This window comes from Bos javanicus, chromosome 8 (genome assembly GCF_032452875.1).
Source record: "Bos javanicus breed banteng chromosome 8, ARS-OSU_banteng_1.0, whole genome shotgun sequence".
NCBI lineage: Eukaryota > Metazoa > Chordata > Mammalia > Artiodactyla > Bovidae > Bos > Bos javanicus.
Window position 1 is genome coordinate 26,000,202 of NC_083875.1, and position 25,554 is coordinate 26,025,755.

A 25,554-nucleotide genomic window follows, 5' to 3' on the forward strand; every position below is an offset into this window, starting at 1 on the left:
GAACATCAAGGAGAGATAAGAAAGCCTTCTTAAGGGAACAATGCAAAGAAATAGAGGAAAAAATAGAATGGGGAAGACTAGACATCTTTTCAAGAAAATCAGAGATACCAAGGGAACATTTCATGCAAAGATGAGCACAATAAAGGACAGAAATAGTAAGGACCTAACAGAAGCAGAAGAGATTAAGAAAAGGTGGCAAGAATACAAAGAACTATACAAAAAAGGTCTTCATGAACCAGATAACCACGATGGAGTGGTCACTCCCTTAGAGTCAGACATTCTGCTGTATAAAGTCAAGTGGGCCTTAGGAAGCATTACTATGAACAAACCAAGGGGAGGTGATGGAGTTCCAGCTGAGCTATTTCAAATCCTAAAAGATGATGCAGTGAAAGTGCTGTACTCAGTATGCCATCAAATTTGGAATACTCAGCAGTGGCCACAGGACTGAAAAAGGTCAGTGTTCATTCCAATACCGAAGAAATGGCAATGTTCACACTACCATACAATTGCCCTCATTTCACACGCTAGCAAGATAATGCTCAAAATCCTTCATGCTAGGCTTCAACAGTATGTGAACTGAGAACTTCCAGATGTATAAGCTGGATTTAGAAAAAGCAGAGGAACCAGAGATCAAACTGTCAACATCCAGAGGGATGGGATAGGGTGAGAGATGGGAGGGAGGTTCAAAAGGGAGGGGATACATGTATACTTATGGCTGATTCATATTGAGGTTTGACAGAAAATAGCAAAATTCTGTAAAGCAATTATATTTCAATTAAAAAGTAAATTAATTAAAAAATTTTCCAACATCCACTGGATCATCAGAAAAACAACTGCTTCTACTTCATTGACTACACAAAAGCCTTTGACTGTGTGGATCACAATAAACTATGGAAAATTCTTAAAGAGATGGGAATACCAGACTACCTTACCTACCTTCTGAGAAACCTGTATGCAGGTTAAGAAGTGACAGTTAGAACTGGACATGGAACAACAGACTGGTTCAAAATAGGGAAAGGAGTATGTCAAGGTTATATATTGTCACCTTGCTTATTCAACTTATATGCAGAGTATATCATGTGAAATGCTGGGGTGGATGAATCATAAGCTGGAATCAAGACAGTCAAGAGAAGTATCAATAACCTCAGATATGCAGATGACACCACCCTAATGGCAGAAAGTGAAGAGGAACTAAAAAGCCTCTTGATGAATGTCAAAGAAGAGAGTGAAAAGTCTGGCTTAAAACTCAACATTCAAAAAATGAAGACCTTGGCATCCAGTCCTATTACTTCATGGCAAATAGATGGGGAAACAATGGAAACAATGGCATATTTTATTTTGGGGGGCACCAAAATCACTGCAGACAGTGACTACAGCCATGAAATTAAAAGACACTTGCTCCTTGGAAGAAAGGCTATGACGAACCTAGACAACGTATTACAAAGCAGAGATAGTACTTTGCCAACAAAGATCAGTATAGTCAAAGAATGGATACTTTTGAACTTTCTGAAGACTTTGATCCTTTTTGAAGACTCTTGAGAATTCCTTGGACAGCAAGGAGATCAAACCAGTCAACCCTAAAGGAAATCAACCCTGAATATTCATTGGAAGGACTGACGCTGAAGCTCCAAAACATTGGCCATCTGATATAAAGAGTCGACTCACTGGAAAAGACCCAAATGCTGGGCAAGAATGAGGGCAGGAGGAGACGGGGATGACAGAGGATGAGATGGTTGGATGATATCACTGACTCAGTGAACATAAGTTTGAGCAAACTCCAGGAGATAGTGAAGGACAGGGAAGCCTGGTGTGTTGCAGTCCATGGAGTTTCAGAGTCAGACACAACTTAGTGACTGAACAACAATAGTTAGATTAAGAATGTTGTTATAGTTTCGGATGAACAGCGAAGAGACTCAGCCAGACATATACGTGTATCCGTTCTCTACCAAACTCCCCTCATATCCAGGCCGTATTGGTACTATTTTTCTAATAGCATTTGCTCACTTTACATTTCTGTGTCATATTTTGGTGGTTTTTGCAATATTTCAAAGTTTTTCATCATTATTATATTCGTTATGGTGATCTGTGATCTTTGATGTTACTACTGTGACTCTGTGAAGGCTCAGATGATAGCAAGAAAATATTTTTAGATTAAGGAATATAGATTGGCTTTTAGGACATAATGCTATTGCACTCTACAGTGTAGTGTAAACATAACTTTTATATATTCTGGGAAACAAGAAATTATTGATTAGCTTTATTGTGATATTGGCTTTATTGTGATCTGGAGCTGAGCCTGCCCTATCTCTGAGGCATACCTATATTTTGGCTTGGAAAGCTGGATGGCTGGAGGTATTCTTTACTGAGATAAGGACTGAGGAGTTTAGTTTTAGAGATATTGTGCATGTGTGTTTAGTCACTTCAGTCTGTGTCCAGCTCTTTGTGACCCCATGGGCTATAGCCCGCCAGGCTCCTCTGTCTATGGGATTCTCCAGGGAAGAATACTGGAGTGGGTTGCCATGCCCTCCTCCAGGGGATCTTCCCAACCCAGGGATCAAATCCACATCCTGCATTGGCAGGTAGGTTCTTTTCTACTAGCACCACCTGGAAAGTCCTTAGAGATACTGAGTTGACCTTTTGTGGGGCATCTGGGTTAGTATGTCTAGCAGACAATTTTACATCTGAATCAGAAGAAAGATGTACTCTGTGCTAGATACAGGAGAATCAGCATACAGAGAAGTCCTGGAGCCAAGGGATCACTAGTGTATACAGAGTGAGACTTCTAAGTGGGTAGCTAATAGGTGGGTAGAGAAGGAAGGATCCCAAAGATGCTGAGATAGAATAACCAGAGAAGTAGGAAGTAAGCCAAGTGTGTGTGGTTTCTAAAGTAGTAAGAGAGCGTTTTTAGAAAGAAGGTTTCAGCCTGTGTAGAATGTTGTTGAGAGCTCAGATTAGATAAGGCATGTTTTGTGAGACAACTTTCTTCTTTTTGAACAAACTAGAAATAAGCTTTTTGTGGGGGAGGAGGCTTTACACAAGAGTGTATGTTCTATGTTACATGTGGCCCCAGATGCAAGGTGGGCAAATAGAAGAGAACTCCATCATGAACGGAGTGGAAATATCAGGTAAGGATTTTAAAAATGCATAATTAACAACCTTGGTGGGGGACCTAAGATAGCCTTCTATATGTGAAATATTTCCAGGTTATAAATTAGCTACTTGAGAGTGATAATATTAATGTTTTCAAACCACTGGAGTGTAGTATTCTCTAGTAGCCCTCCAGTATATCTCAGTTTCTGGAGAGCAGGGACATTTCCTTATTTATGATCTCATTCTCTGGCACCTATCACTACCAAATGGCCAACAGAGATACTTGGGGAGTTGAAGGGACAACTGCAAAGGGCCCCCTGATAGCTCCCCAGCTTCTATTCATGCTTGTCTATAATCTACTTACCACAAAGTAGCCAGTGTGGGTCAATAAAAATGGAAATCATATCATTTTACTTTCCTGATTAATAGCCTCTAAAATCTCCCTGTGGTGCTCAGACCAAAACCCCAACTTCTCATCCAGGTCTCTGGTTGCCCCCATGGCATCCCATATCACCTCTACCTTCAGCCTGCCACACTCCAGCCAAATGGTCTTCTTTTTGAGTTCTTTCAACACAATAAACTCATCTTCCCTTTGGGAGTTTTGCACTGCTTCTCCCTTGCCCAGGAAGGTTCTTTCTTCTGAGGTTCTATTGCTGGACCCTGGTTATCACTCAGCTCTCGGCTTTCAGGTCACCTCTTCAGAGTAACTCACCTACTGAGGTCACCAGATCATTCTTTCTCAAAGCCCTGTTTCATTTCCTGCCCAGCACTCATCACCATCTGCTATTTTTCTTGTGTCCTTTTCTGTGTTTACAGTCTTGCTTCGCACTCACTCATTAATTCACTCACTGTTTATTTAGTACCTGTTTAGTGCCAGGTACTCTTTCCAGCACTGGGGACACAGCAGTAAAGAAAATTCCTACCATTATGGACAGGAAGTCAACACATCCATATGCGATATGTCAGAGGATGATAAAATTCTGTGAGTAAAATAGAGTTAAAGGGTCAGAGAATGATAAGGAGTGCTCTTTTAGACAGAATGAGCAGGGAAGTTTTCTTCCCGACGTGTGCCATTTGAGCAGATATCTAAATGTTCATGAAGTGCAAGAGAACTTGCGTTTCATTCACCACAATATTCTCAGCAAGTAGGTGTGTCTCTGGTATATGACAGATAGATTAATACTTATGAGATAAAGAAATATGCCTTCCTTTCACTTAGCATTTACACCCTGCATTTACTTCTCTGGTTTCCAAACTAGAGTTTGAGTTGCCTTTACAGGGAATGAGCCTCTTTTTCCTCCATCCCTCAATCTAACATGCGGTCTGGTTCAGAGGAAGCATGGGAACGTATGTGAAATAAAGGAAGAAGTAGGAATTAGGAAGAATCAGGATGTTTTAATACACTAAACGATTTGTAAACGATTGCTTAAGAAGTTGACATGTGCTTCTAAGAATGAGGTGAATTCCTTTTAACTAGTAAGTTATACACCTGATGAGATGCAGTAGTATCTGAAATGTTAGTGATTCTTTCTGAAAGCCAGCTTCTTTTAAGTCAAGCTTTGGCATATTTAAAAGCCAAGACAACAGACTTCAGTCACTTTCTTGGTGGCTCAGGCTTTCGGAGTGTACTTGAATATATCTGCAAAGTCCTTCAGACCAATAGCCGGCTGAAGTTTGCAGACTCTTTCAGAAAGATGGATTTGGGTACTAAGCAAAAACAGACTAACTGAACTATAACACCGAGCATTTCAGCACTTCTCTGTTTAAAAATAAATGAGCATTTCTGAACCGCTACCAGACACAGGAATGATGACAAGCAATGAAATCCAACACAAAAGAGGTCACCAACAGCCACAGCAGAGCAGTCCCAATGGCAGTTCTGTGGCTCCTGTGTGTTCTGTACAGATGCAACCATTTTATTTTCTCAAACAGCACTTGGAAAACTGCATAAAACACTAAGCTCCAGCCATATTTCTTACTGGCTAGCTAAGCAAAATGGAAAAATTATGATGTCAAGGATCAGAAACGGAAATCTCTTATTTTTCCCTACTGCATGCCATTAACTTGCATTAAAAAGTTCCGTTAAGGCTAGATCTGGAAAAAATATCTTGATAGTGGCAAAAACTGTAGTACTGTTTGCTCATGACCCCTATGTGGTTTTTTTCCTTCTTTTTAATGTGGACCATTTTTTAAAAGTCTTTATTGAATTTGTTACAATATTGCTTCTGTTTTATGCTTTGTTTTGTTGGCCACAAATCTTAGCTCCCCAACCAGGGATTGAACCCACACACCCTGCATTGGAAAGAGAAGTCTTAACCAGTGGAAGCTCATTAAGTCCCTGTGCTTTCCTTCTTTATGTAATCCCCTGTTCCCACTAATATCCTGGTGGCTCATGACCTAGACTTTGCTCTCTTCTGTCCTAGGCCTACAACTTTTCATCTTTAGCAACTGGCTGCCAGGTTTCTTTTTTTAGCAAGATTCTGCTGACTCTTCTTCATCTTAAAGCCATTAGACTCCTAATGCCCATTAAGGTAAAAATTAAAAGGCAAAAGTAGTATTTTAAGAATTATTGATGTCCTTGAGATTATTAGACCAAAAAATTATTCATTGATCAAAGAAGTACTTGGAAAACACTGCATGCTATACATGTTGGAATGCTTATAGGAGTTTAAAACGGAAAAACCAAAGTAATTTCCCTTGAGGGTTAGTTAAATACATTCAAGACCAGTAATCAGTGGTTTAAAAAGGTGATATTGACCTCTACATACTATTCTGAAATGTCTCCTAGACATGTTGTTGAATAGAAATTAATTCAAATTTGTAAACATAACATTGCATTAAAAAACACAAATCTTATGTGCGTATGTGACATATACAATACAGTAAAATATATGAAAATTCTAAATGGGTATATACTGAATTATTAAGACTGACAGCCTCTGGGGAATAGAACTGGGGGCATGAAAGAGATCTGCATTTTTACTTTATAGATTCAGGTATTATTTGAATTTTTTATAGCCTTTTCATTACTTTTATAAAAAAAAAGAAAAAATCAAATACTATATTAAAAAATAGAAGTAAAGTCCAGAAGTAAATACATACGTTTAACTTTAAGCGAGCATATCCCAAACTCATGTGATCAATGAACCTCTGTGAACCACTCGGAAGATAACTTGTAGGACAAATTTCGAAGTAACATGCTCAAGGCTCTCCCCACTCTCCATTAGCACAAGGGTTTTAACCTTCTGTGACCTTCTATCAAGGAATGAAGAGGGTAGATCAGAGATGATTTGCTACAACCTCCCTCACTTTTTAAATGAAGGGACTAAGGCCATGGAAAGCAAAGGGCCTTGGCAAGACCAGCCCAAAGACCTCAGTCCTTCTAATTCCTCCCACATTTTTCCTGCAGTCACCAGTGACCAAGATGAGGCATGATCCTTGGATTTCATAAACTCCAGCACTCAAGGCAGTTGTTGGGACCCCTGAGTAAGCCATGGCCTCAATATTCTCCTTGAAGTTCCAGGCAGAACAAAGTCCTGATCATCCCCTTCCCCATCTCAGTGGCCTGTGTCATTGTAAACCCTTTAGGAGGAAGTAGGGAAGGGACCCTGGAAAAGGCTAGGAGAAAACAGCAGGCGTCTTGAGGCAACTTGGTATCCAGAATCAAATATAGGAGATGCATGAAAACATGAACTTAGTCACTCAAAACAACATGAGCTTGTATTGGGCAGAACTGGATTTGAATTTATTCTTTTGATTCTGCCATTTACTAGCTATTTAACAGGGGTCAGCTTCCTTAACTACTGTGAACCTTGGTTTCCTCATCTCTGAAATAAGGCTATCAGCTCGTATGTTACACCTGGCAGTGGACATTAAGAGATGATGGCTGTGGAAGTTGCTGGCATGGGGATACAGTGGCTGGAGTTAGTCAAGAAATGTTAATTCCCATCTTTCCCCTCATACAGCCAACTGCTATTCCCTTTGATCTCAATAACACCAGTTCAGGGCAACAGGCCCAGAAGATATGAGTAAAATAGGAACTGACTGGCTGATGGCAGGCATGGCACAATTTGGGCATAATAGGTGTGACCGGTGCAATGGCAGAGGCAGTTCCAGTGCACCACTCACCTGAGCACCACGGGACAACTTTCAATCAGTCCCGTCCTTCTGGGGGTCTGATGCTGGAGCTGCCCCCTGAGACCCAGTGACCTCAATGTGATTTACTGCAACTTTAGCCTGACCCACAGACTCCTTACAAAGATTTCTCGAAAGAACTGCAGGGATCATAGCAGAGAAGCTGGTCAAGGAAAATCTATGCTGGGGAGGATCAAGAAGCAAACAAGAGGAGAGGTTACCATTATAGGCTCTCAAAACAAACTGTCTGCATTCAATCCTTGTCTCCAGTGCTTCTGTGTGGGTCCAACATCTGTGCCTTAGCTTTTTTATTACTGATGTTGTAACAGTAATGGTATTTATCTCATAAGGCTGTTGTTGTTTTTTTTTTTTTTTAAGATTAAACAAGATAATACCTTTAAAGCATTGAGCAGAGTGTCACAGAAAAAAAATGATTAGTATTGTTATTAAAGCTGTTTGATCTGTAAGGGCTCAGGTTGAGAAGCAATATTGTCGACATTTCAAAAACACACAAGGTGTAGGCCGGATGGACAAAGTCATGTTTGTTCATCAAGTTTCGGAAGAGCAGACAGAACTATTCTTTGGAATCCAATAAACTTGATATTGAATCCTTAATCAGGCCTTTCCTAAAGTGTGACCTTGGGTGAGCTGCTGAACTTCAATTTCTTATGTGAAACTGGAGGATAATGTCAATCTAGTGGTTTGACTGTCAGAAGAACAAATGTAGTGACATATAAATAAACCCGGCACACTGCCTGACATACTATATCCTGCCTTCTTTCCTTCCTTACTCATAAGCAGGCCAGTGAAGAGGATTAACTGAACAATAGTATTTAAAAGGACATTTAATGAAAAGAGCATGCTTCATGAACTCAGTGAAGATAATAAGTTAAAATGAGGACTCTGAAGCACAGACCTTAAAGTTCCTCTCTCATCCATAGACTGTGATTCTTCCATTGGCTGCCTTTCTTATTTCTGTCACATATCTTGGCTCTGCCACCTAATAAATGTGATCTTTAGTAAGTTGCTAGGCTTGGTTTTCTCTTCTGTAAAGTGTGGATAAAAATTATACTACCTCTTAGGGCTGCTGTTAGAATTCACTGAGATAAAGCACACGGAGCATTTACACCTGCCTGGAAGACAGTTGTTACTCAGTCAATGCCAGCTCTATTTGTTGTCAAGGCTGGACAAGCCTGTTTATAAAGATTACAGAGGAGGTACGTAGGAAGCAAGGCATGGTTTTGGCACACAGATAGTACAAAAAAAATACTATTATTACCTCTTCTATCACTATTGATTCTACATTATGAATGGCCATGGCCCAAGGAAACCTGCAAATGCATGCTGTCATCCCAGTAAAGACACACAAAAACAGAGACACCAAGAAATAATAGGATAATTAATCACAGATCCAACTGGGAATAAAAGCTTTCTGGAACAAACAGCCTTGTCCAGCGCAGACAGAAGATGGGCTCACCCACGGGGAGCAGCAGGTGCTGGCTGCACTCTGTCCCCAGCCCTGGGGGACCACACACACATAGACAGTATCCTGGTGTGCAAGCTTTTCAGCGGTTCATCTCACAAAAACAGTAATGTAATAATGCCTTGGGCTGGAATGATAGCTTCCTGCCATAGGTTCAGAGTTATCCGGAGAGAATCTCATTAATCTCAGCGATCCTATGGGGATTGAGGGTTGTAGGCATTCTTACCATTATCTTACAAAGATGAGAGAATACAGTTCAGAGAAATTAAATACTTTATCTTTGCTTAAACAGTCCATCAGTACTGAGAGAGCGTAAAACCCATGATGAGAGAGGTCCCTGAGGCCCAATACTCTAAGCTCTATCCTTGCTAACACCTTGAAGGGAGAATGAACAGGGTGCCCGCACAAGTTGACCCCTTCCCCCCAGCTCTTCCCAGACCAGGTAACTGCAAAACTCACCTGTCGCTGAACTGAACCTCTTCTCCATTTTTGGCCCAGCTGATGGTGGGCCTTGGGTTGCCAATGGCCTCACAGTGCAAAAGCACGCTCAGTGTCCCGCTGGCCAGGGCCACCGTCTGCCCGAGGTGGGTGACCACCTCCGAGGCAGAGAGCTGCTGGGCGGCGGAGATCTTGCGGACGATGACAGGCTTGCGGTGCGGCCGGCGGGAGCCGCCCCCGCCCTCCCCAGTGGACAAGATCCGGGAGAAGCTGCTGAAGCCAGACACGTGCTTATGGGGAGGGATGGCCACCGGGGGGCCCCTCCGCTCGGACGGCTTGAGGAGCGCGTCCTGGTGCTCCAGGTGGTTGCGGAAGATCTCCTGGGCCAGCTGGGCCACCAGATGCTTGCTGTAGACGTCGCGGAGCTCCTGGGGTTGCTGTGAGAGGTTCCGGAGGATGTCGTCCAAGCGCTGCTGCTCCGTCACCATGGTGAAGGGCAGACGCAGAAGGGCCTGCTCGGCGTTCTGGTCCTCCTCTGAAGACGCGTTCCTTTCCGTGGAGTCCTGCAGCTCCCACGACGCCAGCAGCTCTCCCGGCCAGCCCCCCTGCTCCAGCAGCCGCGAGACCAGGTCGTCATAGCGGCCCCCAGTGTCGGCGGGGATGCCCCGCTTCTCGGCCTTGCTGCCGTTGGAGAAGATGCCGTTCTGGTGTTTGTGCGTCTGCAGGGCCTCCTTGGGGCTGGCCTTCCTCATCGCGAGGGCCTCCTCCTCGATCCTCAGGCTCAAGGGCCTGGCCACCAACTTCCGGTTGCCTCCGATGAGCTTAATCACAAACTGTTCCCGGGCTGGTCCCGCCGAACAGGTGTAGATTCCCGCATCAGAGGGCTTGAGGCGGTGGATCTTTAGGTACCCAAAAGGGGCCACAGTGACGTGGGCAGAGCTGATGAGGTGCTGGCCGTCCTTCTCCCAGGTGATGAGGGGCTTGCGGAAGCGCCGCGTGGGACAGCGCAGCACCACCGCGGTCTTGGGGAGCAAGTAGGCGAAGCCCCCCACCACGAAGTGCAGCTTCCTCTGCCGGCGCGTCTGGATGTAGACCTTCCTTGCTGCAGCGATGTGAGGACTATGCTTTGTGGATGGCCGCCCGGGCCCTGGAATGAAAGCAACGAAAGCAGACAGATGGAGAAAGAGAAGCGGAGAGTGGAGAAAGGGTAGAGTGAGGAGCAGCGACAAGAGAGAGCAGAAAAGGTGAGGGTGGAGAGAAGAAAGAGAGATGGGGACCAAAGAAAGGAGAGGGAAAGCGCTTTAGAGTTTGCTTTGGCCAGGGCCTTCATTTCCTGCCTTGTTTTACGGGAGGAGCTGGCTACCAAGTGTGGGCCATCAAGCTGCTGCCACAATCAAGCAGGGGAGAGCTAAGGAGGTGCAGCTGGGCAACCTGCTATCACTCTCTTGGGGCCTTCTAACCCTAGAAACTGAGAGGAAGGGTTCTAGATGGAGGGCGATTCTAGGAGAAAGACAGTTCCTCTCTTTAAAAGGACATTTTTAAAAAAGAAATATTACTCATCTATTAAAAAGAACATGTTTGAATCAGTTCTAATGAAGTGGATGAAACTGGAGCCAATTACACAGTGAGGTAAGTCAGAAAGAAAAACACCAATACAGTATATATATGGAATGCATATATACGGAATTTAGAAAGATGGTAACGATGACCCTATATGTGAGACAGCAAAAGAGACACAGATATAAAGAACAGACTTTTGGACTCTATGGGAGAAGGCTAGGGTGGGATGATTTGAGAGAATAGCATTGAAACATGTATATTACCATATGCGAAATAGATCACTAGCCCAAGTTTGATGCATGAAATGGCATTCAAAACTGGTGCACTGGGACAACCCTGAGGGATGGGATGGGGAGGGAGGTGGGGGGGGTGGTTCAGGATGTAGGACACATGTACACCCATGGCTGATTCGTGTCAATGTATGGGAAAAACCACTACAATATTGTAAAGTAATTAGCCTCCAATTAAAATAAATAATTACAAATATTTTTTTAAAAAGAAAGAAATCAGAATCATAAAAAGAAGCAGAGGACAAAGAGAAGGAGAATGTCTCCCTTTTGGGTCCTACAGAGCATCACGGCCCCCATATACATGGAGAGAAGACCTCAGAAGTGTTATACCTCTAGGGGTTACTAGTAAACAGAACACACTGTTTAGTTTAAAATCCTGGAGTGGGTCACATTAGACTTCATTAGTAATATACTGACTCCAGCTTCCAGATGTCCACATGCCAGCAAGTGCACTTTGCTCTACCTCCTGCAAGCTGGTTTTCCCCCAGTGGAGAAGAGCCTTCTGCCTGGCCACGTGTAATTAAGATTCCTTTTCCATCTCTAGCTGAGATCATCAGCCTGATGCCCTCTGAGGGCTTTACTGCCTGACTATCCCCACTGCTCTCGGGCTCAGGGAAAGCTACCGCTCTTGCTCTCTCCCCATCCCAGAGCACTGACGTACTCACTTGCACAGGTGGCCAGCATACAGGGCCTGATGGATGAAGAGAATGGCAGGGGTGGGCACAGGGAGGAATTGACAATTGATGAGACACCAGTTTTCAGCACCTTCCGGCAAACGGCACTTCGTGTCTGGGTGCCCTCCCCGCAGCTCGTGGAACACTGGTGGGGGAAGAAAGGCCAAATGCATGTAAATGCGGAGAACTGGAGGCTAGTGGGTTTCGTATGGATTCTCAAACTCACCAAAATATGAGAAAAATTGCTTGGAAAAGCAATAGCAACTGAGAAAGAGAGAAATTAATTATGTTACAGTATGAAAAGACACATCCACGTTGTAGCCACACTCTTTTCTGGTCTCAAGTCTCCTGTGGACATTTCACCTATTTTACTTTTATGGTCTGGGCTTTAGAGTTACAGTTAGAGAGTCCACGGTTCAGATTCCAGCTCAGTACTGCATGTCCCTAGTTGGCAAGCCACTTAAACTCTGAGTCTGTTTTCACTTCTTATAACTTATTTGGCAAGGCTGGGAATTCAATGATAATATATTTTATAACTTCACACACAGAAATGACATTCAATTCATGCTAATTCCTTTCTCCTTCCTTTACAAATTAATTATAATATTTTAATGTCAAGTATCAGATAATTCTTATGCATCTACTTTGTTTGAGGTGGAATGCTAAATGCTATGGGACAAAGATATGTAAAAGATTCCTAACCTCAAAGGGGTGTTATCAAATAATGAGAAGAAATCCAAATGCATTATTAAAATGAAATGGTATATTAGGGAACATGGAAATCAAAACCACAATGAAATAGCACTCTATATTCACTAGAATTTTCATAATCAAAATGACAATAATAAGTGTTATTATCATAAGTGAGGATGTGGAAAAATTAGAGCCTTCCTGTAATGCTGCTGGGAATGTAAAATACAGCCTTTTTAGAAAAAGTTTAATGGTTTCTTAAAAAGTTAAGAAACATATATTTATCGTGTGTGTGTTAGTTGCTCTGCTGCTGCTGCTAAGTCGCTTCAGTCATGTCCGTCTCTGTGCGACCCCAGAGATGGCAGCCCACCAGGCACCTCTGTCCCTGGGATTCTCCAGGCAAGAACACTGGAGTGGGTTGCCATTTCCTTCTCCAATGCATGAAAGTGAAAAGTCAAAGTGAAGTTGCTCAGTCGTGTCTGACTCTTCGTGACCCCATGGACTGCAGAGTACCAGGCTCCTCTGTCCATGGGATTTTCCAGGCAAGAGTACTGGAGTGGGTTGCCATTGCCTTCTCCAGTGTTAGTTGCTCAGTCATGTTCAACTCTCTGCAACCCACTGTATGGGTTTTATGGACTGTAGCCCACCAGGCTCATCTGTCCATGGACTTCTTTGGGAAAGAATACTGGAATGGGGAGCCATTCCCTTCCCCAGCAGATCTTCCCAACCCAGGGATCAAACCCGGGTCTCCTGCATTGCAGGCAGACTCTTTATCATCTGATCATGCCCAGCAATTTCACTCCTAGGTATCTTACCTGAGAGAAATGAAAACATACATCCACATAAAGACTGGTATGCTAAGGTTCATAGCAACATTATCGCTAATAGGCAAAAATGGAAACAACTCAAACATGCATCAACCGGTGAATGGATAAATGAAATGTGGTATGTCTATACTAATAGAATATGTTGCTCCACCAAAAATGTTTTGATAATGTGCTATGACATGGATAAACACTGAAGACATTATGCTAAGTTGAATTTAAAGAATATAAATTATACTTCAATAAAGCTGTTTAAAGAAATAGCAATAAAAGAAATTAGTAAAAATATAAGATTGTAAGTATTGATATCATAAAATGAATGCTAACAATTGGTGAATGCAGTCTGGAAGATGGTTGGAGTCTGGATGGATTTAGAGAACCAGGAGTAAGCATGGAAGGCAGGGAACTATCGAGAATCAAGGTGGAAGAGTTCAGTGCTCAAGGCCAAGGCAGGCTTGGGGACAGAGCTGAACCAGTTTGACTGAACAGAGAGGCCAAGTGGAGAGTGTCAGGAGCTCAAGAGGTAGTTTGGGGCCAGATGTTGGAGACTTTTAATTTTCAGACAGAAGGTTTGGAATTGGTCCATAAGGCAATAAGGAGCCATTTAAGGGAGGAATGAAATGATGAAGGAGGTGTTTTGAGAAGGTTAATCTGGCAACAGTGTCTGGGAGGGATAGGAGTAGGAGATGGATGGGAGGCAAGGATGTCAGTTAAGCAGGCTGCCACAGTAGTCCAGGCTGGAGATGATAAAGGCCTGAACTAGGGTCATGGCAGCATGCCACGTTAACTTGAAAAATGACAGTAGAAACCAAAAAATAGTATCTTAGGTTTCCAAGTTTCATATGCTAGCCCATGGAAATGAACTATTCCATGCAATGCACTGAGATATCCACCGCCCTAAAAGATATTTAAGATGCAAAACATGGAGATGAGAATCAAGCCCATTGCTTTTGCTCCCTCAAGAGCGTGGATTCCAGATTCCACCCACCCCTTATTTTATTGTAAATGACAGCACCAAATCCAGGGCTCAGGTGGAATGGGTGTAGAGAGCCTGGAAATTTTAAAAGCCTGGTCATTTGAGTGTTGCCAAGTGCAGAAATGGAAAAATGGACCGTGTGTTAGAAGATCAGTGTATGATTCTGGTCAAATCCAGTTCTTTCTCTAGGTTCAATTTCCACATTTCTGAAACAGGGAAACTGCACTCGAGCAGGGATTTTCAAAGTGTGTTCTTTAGCTATGTTGAGGATGTGATTTTGGGGCTTCTCAAGTGATCTACAGACCCAATCATTTGGGGATCTGGGACCCCTACCCACACTTCCACCAAATAACTCTGATTTGTTCTGTTTTAGATTTTTGACTTCATTGAAACATTTCAATGAAAAAAAAGTGTTTTGTGGCTTTAATTTTTTAAAGAACCACTAGACTATAGGATCTCCTAAGTTCCTTCTGGCTCTAAAATTGACTGCTCTGACTTTAATTTCTTTTATGCTTGGGGGAGGAAGGAATTTCCATAAAAATATGACTTAAAAATATTGAATAGCCAACTCTTTCAAGAGATGCAAGTGTTTCTTTTAAAGAAAAGAAGTAAGGTCTTTTGAGAGACCTTTTCTCAGAATAGAATCTGAAAGTAATTTTATTTGAAGTGTTTAAAACTTTGGCTTAATTCTGTCTCTAAGGGATTCTGTGCAGTAACCGTGAGATTAAGCCCAGATAGTTGAGGATGAAAAACATCCATAGATCATCCAGGTCTTCCTTTCTCCAATGGGAGTCATGTGGGGGGTGTGGAATGCAAGTCTTACCCCAGCCAGAGGGCCAGAGGAAGGGTTGTGGGGATAACAGGGCCAACTGAAGCCTTTGTGAACACCCCCAGGAGCACTTTTGTATGGCACCAGCTCGAGTTTATCCCCAGTGAATATGGGTTAAAATCCCACCACTCCCAACCCCATCTCAATGTTTGGAATTTCCATTCATCAACCCAGATAATGCAGAACCTAGTAACATTCCTTGGATAAAAGGGCTAACTATTCCTAGTTCTCAAAATGTAACTTCTGCCTCCTAGGAAGACCAGCAGAGCCTATGGGAGGTCTTAACCATAATCCTGGGTCCAGCCAGTCAAGTTAAGAGCTTTCTTTTATTTCCTCTCCTTTTCCTGACAATGAGGAGGGACAGAAGAAAATCACAACCATGATAAGGGTTAACTTTTACTAGGCACAGAGTACTTTATTTGCATCATTTATAACTGACAACCATGTTAGTGGACATAACTATCATCACCAATATTCAGTTGAGCAAACTAAAGCCTAGAAGGGTCAAGTAACCAGCCCAAGATTACACAGCCAGTAAGTAGCAGAGTCAGGATTTGAACCTAAGTTTGCCTGACTTTGAGTCTGAACTCTCAAGTACACATGATACTGTTCTACAGGTCTCCTTTACTTACTGGCACTTTAGGCATCTAGTCCCATCACTTCATGGGAAGTAGATGGGGAAACAGTGGAAACAGTGTCAGACTTTACTTTTCTGGGCTCCAAAATCAATGCAGATGGTGACTGCAGCCATGAAATTAAAAGATGCTTACTCCTTGGAAGGAAAGTTATGACCAACCTAGACAGCATATTCAAAAGCAGAGACATTACTTTGCCAACAAAGGTCCATCTACTCAAGGCTATGGTTTTTCCTGTGGTCATGTATGGATGTGAGAGTTGGACTGTGAAGAAAGCTGAGCACGGAAGAAATGATGCTTTTGAACTTTGGTGTTGGAGAAGACTCTTGAGAGACCCTTGGACTGCAAAGGGGTCCAACCAGTCCATTCTAAAGGAGATCAGTCCTGGGTGCTCATTGGAAGGACTGATGCTAAAGCTGAAACTCCAATACTTTGGCCACTTCATGCGAAGAGTTGACTCATTGAAAAAGACCCTGATGCTGGGAGGGATTGGGGGCAGGAGGAGAAGGGGATGACAGAGGATGAGATGGCTGGATGGCATCACTGACTCAATGGACATAAGTTTGAGTAAACTCCGGGAGTTGGTGATAGACAGGGAGGCCTGGCATTCTGCGATTCATGGGGTCGCAAAGAGTCAGACACGACTGAGCGACTGAACTGAATGCCTAATCACAAGAATCCCTCCTTCAGATCCTCTCTGAGTTCTATGTGCTCAGAGGCCACAAACTCCAGGAACTTGGAAGGACAACTCTAATACACACAAGTCCCCTTCTTGGCATCCCACTCATGGAAGACTGCCACTGACAGACTTAGAAGAGCAATGCTTTTTACAATACACCCCTGGGAGGCCGTCTTCATCTAGAGCCACTTACTTGGCTAATACATCAGTGCTCTCACCTGCACTGATGTTAATGATTTTTCATACATGATTGTTGTTGTTTAGTTGCTAAGTCATGTCTGACTCTTTGTGACCCCATGGACTGCAGCACACCGGGCTCTTCTATCCTCCACTATGTCCTGGAGTTTGCTCAAATTTATTTATTTATTTTTTTTGTCCTTCATATATTTTATTTATGGTCTTTTTATGCTGTGTTACTTTCTTAAATCACAATGAATGCATTCTGTTGTAGCCCCCGGTGTCCTGGCAATTGTGTTTTTATTTCTTTTTTTTTTTTTTCCTTTTTTTTTTTTTTACACGTGCTCCCCATCCTGAACCCTCCTCCCTCCCCCCTCCCCATACCATTCCCTGGGCCGTCCCAGCGCACCAGCCCCAAGCATCCAGCATCGTGCACTGAACCTGGACGGGCATCTCGTTTCATACATGACATTTCACATGTTTCAATGCCATTCTCCCAAATCTTCCCACCCTCTCCCTCTCCCACAGAGTCCATAAGACTGTTCTATACATCAGTGTCTCTTTTGCTGTCTCGTATACAGGGTTATCGTTACCATCTTTCTAAATTCCATATATATGCGTTAGTATACTGTATTTATGTTTTTCCTTCTGGCTTACTTCACTCTGTATAATAGGCTCCAGTTTCATCCACCTCATTAGAACTGATTCAAATGTATTCTTTTTAATGGCTGAGTAATACTCCATTGTGTATATGTACCACAGCTTTCTTATCCATTCATCTGCTGATGGACATCTAGGTTGCTTCCATGTCCTGGCTATTATAAACAGTGCTGCGATGAACATTGGGGTACACGTGTCTCTTTCCCTTCTGGTTTCCTCAGTGTGTATGCCCAGCAGTGGGATTGCTGGATCATAAGGCAGTTCTATTTCCAGTTTTTTAAGGAATCTCCACACTGTTCTCCATAGTGGCTGTGCTAGTTTGCATTTCCACCAACAGTGTAAGACGGTTCCCTTTTCTCCACACCCTCTCCAGCATTTATTATTTGTAGACTTTTGGATCGCAGCCATTCTGACTGGTGTGAAATGGTACCTCATAGTGGTATCCATTGAGTCGGTGATGCTATCTAACCATTTCATCTTCTGCCGCCCAGGTGGCAGGTGGCTCAGTGGTAAAGAATCCACCTGCCAATGCAGGAGCTGCAGGAGACACGGGTTTGATCCCTGGGTTGGGAAGATTCCCTGGAGGAGGAAATAGCAACCCCCTCCAGTATTCTTGCCTGGAAAATACCACGGATAGAGGAGTCTGGCAGGCTACAGTCCATGGGGTGGCAAAGAGTTGGACATGACTTGGCAACTGAGCATTCACACACACACACACACACACACACACACACACACACACAAGGTGTCCATAGGTGTGTGGGTTTAACTCTGGGTTTTCTATCTTGTTCCATTGATCTATATTTCCTATATGATAGTATACCCCAAATCAACATCCCACGGAAAAATTGTCACTAACATGTTTACACATGCACATATACATACACTCATCCCACACATTAAATCTTTCAACCTTCTGAAGCAAAATTACTTTTAAAAGATGATAAAAATTGTTCCCCCATCTGTTCTGAGACATTTGCAGGGAGCTACCATCAGAAGGCCAAATTTTACTGCCAAACTGCAAAACCTATGGTGACATAGGTTAGGTCTCAACTTCAGTGTACTCAGCAGGCGTCGTCTGATGGACCTCTGCACGGGCTGATAAAACATGGGGTGAGAATTCTCAGAACACAGGCTGAATGATGTGGCATCTTCATTTTCAGAGGCAGCTGCTTTCCCCTCTGGGGCAGCAAGGACCTCTGTGATGGATTTCAAGCAGCAGCAGCGGCTCTGTCCTATGAGTTGGATGGTCTACAAAGGAGGCAGAGAGATCAACAAGGCCAATCCAGAGGCTTCTAGGCAAGAAAGAGAAGGGTCTTGAATCTGGTTTGGACCCTGAGATTTTCACTTCAGGCCTCGTAATTCCATTCTTGGCTGAAACTACTTGCAAGGCGAGACTTTTGGTGGGGGTGGTTTTTAGGGAAGACACTAGGGCCTATGAAGGAGTTGCAGGCGAGTCAAAGAAGGAGTAGACGCTGAAAACAAGTTGGAGCTGGGTGTTGATGAGTTAGTTCAGGCGAGTGTTGAAGTAGGAATGATTTAGAGAAGCAGGTTAGTCGGGGGTCTCTCCTTAACTGATGAGGTAAGTCAGGAATGGTAATGCCGATGTGGTCATCTCCCCAGATGCAGGGCATCGGGGGAAATCAACTTCTCTTGCTGGGAAGCTGTTGACGTTTTGGATCCAGGAAACTGACAGGAAGGAGGCAGGATTTCCTTGGCCTTCTTTTCCTAATAAATCATACGCCTCATTGTCCAGTAACTTGGATGAAAAGAACTAGAGAGGCTTTGCCTTTCCTGAGGAGAGACTAGAAACATCTGGGAGTAAGAGATGTGGGGCTGGCGGCAGGGGGAGAGGGATGTCAGGAAGGTGGGAGTGCATGGAGAGGAGGAACCCGGTGTTCTTGGTAAAATCCTGGATCCAAATAGTACAAACGAGGCCTGGTTTGTTCCATGAAGGGCCCATTTTCAATTCTCTGCTCCTGATTGTTGAGTGAGGGCTGGTTGCTTAACAACTCCCATCCTGCAGCCTAGTTAAAAGCTAGTTACACACTATGGTATCAATGCTTACAAAAACTCTGTCGCATGTATAACTGATTGACTTTGCTGTACACCTGAAAGTAACACCACATTGTAAATTACCTACACTGCAAAGAAGATTAAAAAACAACAACAACAACTCAGGGACTTCCCTGATGGTCCATTGGTTAACAAGCCACCTTGCAATGCAGGGGACACAGGTTAGATCCCTGGTTGGGGAACTAAGATCCCAAATGCTGCGGAGCAACTAAGCCCACGTGCCACGACTCGAGAGTCTGTGTGCTGCAAAGGAGAGATCCCGCATGACACAACTAAGACCCCAGACAGCCAAGAAAATACGTTTAAAAAACAACAACAACCCCCCCCGCCCCCCCACAACTCTTCCACAGTGCTAGGAGGATTCTTTTGTTCTGTTCTCGCTTTCTGTATCTGTAAGTCTGGGTGCCTTCTCCTGTTTATGCCTCTTTTGTTATCTCCTTCTGAGGAGCACACATACCTCTGTCCAGTCCGAGAGCAGCCACTCACTGGGACAGTCATCTTTCTTGCAGGCTTGCTGGGAGGCCAGTTTGGGGGCGGAACAGAAGGTCTCGGGAAGCTCCAGGAAGCTCCCATCAGCCATGCGCTGTTTGCAAAGAACCTCGCGTTTCTGGATGCCCCCGCCGCAGGTCCTGGAACACTGGGGGAGGAAGAGAAAGCAGACTCTGCATAAGACAGTAGCACGTTTGACTGCCAATCCAGTTCTTACCTTAGCCTTAGCTTACTGCAGAGTGAGAAAAGAAACAATAAATAAATAGGGAAGAACCAACCCAAAGGAGATTGTTTCCCCTCCTTGAAATGCATTTGTGTAGCAAGGTCTACACACTCCACTCTTAATCTTAAACATTTAACTAGAGCATCCAGGAATTTTGAGGGCCTTTAAATCTTAGAGAATTGTTTCTAAACTATGATTTGCAGTCACCCAAGACAACTGGTTTAACAGGTGATATAATAGAGTGTTAAACATATTTACGATGCAGTGAAAATAATCTGTGCTTCTTTACATGGATGGCATCCATGTAAATCTGGAGGAATTAGTCTGCAGAAAAGGCAGCCCTTCCTTTCTCCATGTACAGAGCCCATCCTCTCTAACCTACTGGAGGTGGAGCAGGTCTGAGGCTTGGTTTTTTGAACTTCCTGGAATATGTTTCTTATAGGACTGGTGTTTTTTTTCTGGGCAGTGGGAACAAGAGCCATGGACATTTGGGATACAAGAAAAATCTCCCCATTTTAGTGGTTTTCAACAGGCCCCCAATCAAACAGGTCATTTACATGTAACTGAATGAATATCACCCAGTTATTTGTAGGGATGGGGCAGGAAGCTGTTACTCTAAGACTTTGGCTCCTCCTTTGTGATAGTAAAGAAATGCTCAGTTTTTAGCTGGGCACATGACCCTTTGGCATACAGACTATATTTGCTGACCTCCCTTGAAGGTGCCATGTGACTAAGTGCTGGGCAAAGGGATGTACATAGAGGGTTGTAGGCAGCTTCATGGAAAAACACACAAAAATAGAGTGTGGCATTTCCCCCTCCCCTTCTCCTCCTTGCTGGCTGCAATATGAACATATTGTCTAAAATTTAACCTTCCATCTTAGACAGTGATAGGCAAAAAGATGGCAGCAGCCTAACATCCTGATGGTGACACCATACTGGCCCTGGATGGCCTGTGTGTATATAAGAGAGAAACATTTTTCTCTCTTACTTAAGCTATTGTGACTTTGGGTTTCCTATCCTTTTAAATCCGTCCAACCCATCCATCCTAAAGGAAATCAGTCCTGAATATTCATTGGAAGGACTGATGCTGAAGCTGAAACTTCAATACTTTGGTCACCTGATGTGAAGAACTGACTCACTAGAAAAGACCCTGATGCTGGGAAAGATTAAAGGCAGGAGAAGAAGGGACGACAGCAGATGAGATTGTTGGATGGCATCACTGAGTCAATGGACATGAATTTGAGTAAACTCCCAGGGTTGGTGATGGACAGGCCTGGCGTGCTGCAGTCCATGGGGTCGCAAAGAGTCGGACATGACTGAGCAACTGAACTGAACCCTAATTATAAAGACAAATACTGTATGAAATTACTTATATGTGGAATCTAAAAACTACAACAAACTAGTGAATACAACAAAAAAGAAATAGACTCATAGAAAACGAAATAGTGGTTAGCAGTTTGGGGGTGGGGATGGGGCAATATACAGGTGGAGGAGTGGGAGAGACCAACCACTGGGTGTAATACAGGCTCAAGAATGTATGGAACAACATGTACTGTGAGTGGCAAGTAAACTTTACAAATTGTATAAAAAATTTTACAGGAGGTATAGACACAAGTGCTAAGAAACATAAACAAGAAAAAGAATCTAACCTTAAATAATGTACCAATCACTACTATCCTGTGCTGGGATAATTTTATTGTAAAAACTCTAAGGAGAGCTCCGTTTTCTTCAACAAGAGTCCCTTTTCTTGAGTCAGCTGCCCTTGTGCTTGTTGACAATTTAGGGCTGGGTGTTTGTGCTGTAGGAGCTTTTCCTGTTGTAGCAGTGACCACTCAGAACTCATGGGGGTCTGTGCTCAGCGGGCTGGACTCAGAACTGTAAGGGGGGTGTGTGCCCAGAGTCAAGGTTAGGATGGGTGATACAACGTCCTTGAGTAAAGTCAGAATGCTGCTGTGGCCCAGATGTCACTCTCACTCAGTGGTCCCAATCCTGATATACTTTAAAGCCACCTGGGAGCTTTTAAAAAGTCCTGAGTCCTGGGCCCCATTTCATATCTATTAACCTCTGGGAAGTATGTCCCAGATGTTAATTTTTTAAATGTAGAAAAATTTTAAAACTCCCAGGTAATTCTGTATAACCAGGATTGAGAGCCTCTTGATGAAGGTGAAAGAGGAAAGTTAAAAAGTGGACTTAGAACTCAACATTCAAAATCTAAGATCACGGCATCTGGTCCCATCACTTCATGGCAAATAGAAGGGGAAAAAGGGAAACAGTGACAGATTTTATTTCCTTGGGCTCCAAAATCACTGTGGACGTGACTGTAGCCACAAAATTAAAAGATACTTGCTCCTTGGAAGAAAAGCTATGACAAACTTAGCGTATTAAAAAGCAGAGGCATCATTCTGCCAACAAATCCTTATAGTCAAAGCTATGGTTTTTCCAGTAGTCATGTATGGGTGTGAGAGTTGGACCATAAAAAAGGCTGAGCACCGAAGGATTGATGCTTTTGAACTGTGGTGTTGGAGAAGACTCTTGAGAGTCCCTTGGATGGCAAGGAGATTAAACCAGTCAGTCATAAAGGAGATCAGTCCTGAATATTTATTAGAAGGACTGATGCTGAAGCTGAAGCTCCAAAACGTTGGCCACCTGACGCAAGGAGCAGACTCATTGGAAAAGACCCTGATGCTGAGAGACAATGAAGGACAGGGAAGCCTAGCATGCTGCAGTTCACGGGGTCGCAAAGATTTGGTAACGTCGTAGCGCCTGAACAGGATTCAGAAACATCTCTCCAAATGAATGCCTCTCCACCATTTCCAATGGGACTAAAATAAACATGGGGTAGACAGGGCGGGCGTGGGGACCTGATACCCAGAACAGCTTCTGTTAGAACCACCGGTTGTTTGGAGTATCACATAAGGTGTATGGGGGTCCATTCAATTTGAACAAATGCTTCCAAAATAAACAGGTGCCAGAATGAGAACAGCTCTCAGACTTCAGCATCTTAATGAACGTGACAATACGGAAAAGAGGCAGGTAAACTTTCTCTCTCTCAAACTAAGGAAGCGGACGAAGATGATTGGTTTCATTTTAAGGGTGGAGATGTAATAAAATGTATATAGGAGGGTGACCACTCAAAATATCAGAGCTGGGATATCACTTTTCAGATAGGACCTAATTTAAGGGCCAAACGCTCAGAAGACTCCCTCTAACACCGTAAGGAATTCCGTGATAATTGGATGACCAAATACCGGCAAGAAAAGTAAAAAAAAAAAAAAATCAGCTTGTTATTTTGAAGTTTAATTTGGATAGAAATGGGCTTCCCAGGTGTCACTAGTGATAAAGAACCTGCCTGTGAATGCAGGAAATGAGGGAGATGTGTGTTTGATCCCTGGGTCGGGTAGATCTCCTGGAGGAAGGCATGGCAACCACTATAGTCTTCTTGCCTGGAGAATCCCATGGACAGAGGAGCCTGGTGGGCTACAGTCCATGGGGTCACAAAGAGTGGGACATGACTGAAGTGACTTAGCATACATGCTACATAGACAACTTGCAGGAAATTCTCAGCACTCGAAGATAAAGTCAGACTGCTGAGAATGCCCTTCAGGGCCCTCACACTCTCATCTGTGTTGAGCTTCCCGAGCACATGTCTTGCCGGCCTGCCATGGCCACTGCCTTAGCTGCAGTGGACAATCTGCCCTTCCCTGCGCACACAGATACCTCCTGTGCTATGGCCTTTGACCACACTGTTCATTATGGGAGCAATGCCCTTCACCTCTCTGTCCAGCCAGAAACTTCCAGGACATCCTTGAAGGCCCAGCTCACAGGCCACTGCTTCAGGAAAGCCTCTTCTAACCCCTCTGCCTCATGGTACAGAAGTCACCTCCTACCCCACCCTGACCTGGAAGGGTGCTGCACCTCCCCAATTAGGGCTGGTTGTTTATGGCCCTGATCTTTCCCTCTGCCTCCCTACATGTACACAGGGTTGTGTGACTTTGAGGAAAGGGAACACACTCATCTTTCTATTCCCCAGTGCCTACTATTGCATCTGGCAAAGAGTGTACTCTTCATAAATGTTTGTTGAACTGATGATTGGATGAACAAAAGAGCCAAAAAGCCAGATGTTGAAAAGATGTAAAACAAACATTCAGCTGATGGGCTGAACACCCACCTTTTATCGGACTGTTTTATCATCAGCCAGATGCTGCTTCTACATCAGTCATTGGTGGGTTTCAGCCAGATGCATTGTGTGCTCTGCTGGGAACTGTGACCCTCCAGGGATGGCAGACAACCCTCTGGCTGGGTTAATGTCATCAGGGATTTGGCTTTTAAATGCTTGTCTCATCTTTGCTCAAAAAGTTTCCCTGGTGTGTACACTGATTAAAAGGTGGTTTTCAAATTTTTAAAAAAATTGTAGAAGATGAAACTTCAAATTAATAAAGCTTCCAAAGTCTGTGGTGACTTTGTGAACAGGTCAAGGTTACTTGGTGAGGCTGACAGTCCTGTGTGAGAGGCAGAATGCAAAGGAGAAAAATATTTTAAAGGGAGCAGCAAGAGAAATTTAATAAAACAAAATGAAAAATGTTTGCTTTATGAATCATCATTGAAAACAATATTGTGGTATGAAGAAGCAGATCTCTGGTAATGGGCATTGTTTTAAAATATATGGCATAAACAGAATAAATAACCCAAAATAGCATTTATATTGCTTATCCTTGTTGCCGTGCATATTTCATGATATAAGGTCATGGATTCATTAATTTTATAGGAAAAGTAAAAACAATACAATATGAGGAATATTTAAAAGTTATGTTTCTATACAAAAGTACAATGGCCTGAGTGTCCTGAATTTTTAAAGACTTCCCTATGATCAGCACAGTCATAAATTTTGCCTCCTTTGACGTTTTCGGTTTCATGTTGGTAGTTCAATTCACTGGGAGCTGAGTTTATTTCCTTCGCACCTCAAGTCACATTATTGAGCCCAACACAAGTGATATCCACATTCTGTTTCTCAGGTCAACTTTCCAGTTTTAATATAATGTGCTCTGCTAATAGATTCTAACTCACTTCGTGCCTTTCTTCATTTGCTCATTCATTCTTTCCTCAAACATTTCCTGAGTGCTTGCTGATTGCCAGGCACTGTCTTAGGTGCTAGGGACTACAGATGACTGAGATGGTCACTTCACTTCAGGTGTCTGCAGTTCAGTCACTGTACGTTCCCATAAAGTGAGATGAGTTTTGGGTCTCCCAGGTGGGACTAGTGTTAAAGAGCCCACTGGCCAGTGCAGGAGATGTAAGAGATGTGGGTTCAATTTCTGGGTCAGGAAGATCCCCCAAAGGAGGGCACGGCAACCCACTCCAGTACTCTTGATGGAGAATCCCATGGACAGAGGAGCCTGGCGGGCCACAAGTCCATAGGGTCACAAAGAGTCGGACATGGCTGAAGTGACTTAGCATGCAGCATGCATGTGATCAGTTTTACAAAAGAGGAGAGTGCAACCCAGTCTTGATGGAAAAGATGGAAGGCTTTGTGGAGGAAGTGACATAGGAGGGGATGGCCAGGGAAACAGGAGTGCTGGCAGAGTCAGACCATGTGTGCGCAGATAGTCTGTGAAGGAACATGGCATGCT

General features: G+C 43.5%; 1 protein-coding gene across 3 annotated transcripts in view; it reads right to left on the reverse strand.

The window, feature by feature from the left end:
* ADAMTSL1 (ADAMTS like 1) overlaps window positions 1–25,554 on the reverse strand; it is a 1,109,873-nt gene that overhangs the window by 145,761 nt on the left and 938,558 nt on the right. For all 3 annotated transcript variants that reach the window (XM_061425212.1, XM_061425211.1, XM_061425213.1), the window contains 3 exons: window positions 19,673–19,852; window positions 11,661–11,814; window positions 9,167–10,292 (listed from right to left, as the gene is read on the reverse strand). In XM_061425212.1, coding sequence (XP_061281196.1) covers window positions 9,167–10,292; window positions 11,661–11,814; window positions 19,673–19,852 — 1,460 coding nt within the window. The remainder of the gene's footprint in view (window positions 1–9,166; window positions 10,293–11,660; window positions 11,815–19,672; window positions 19,853–25,554) is intronic.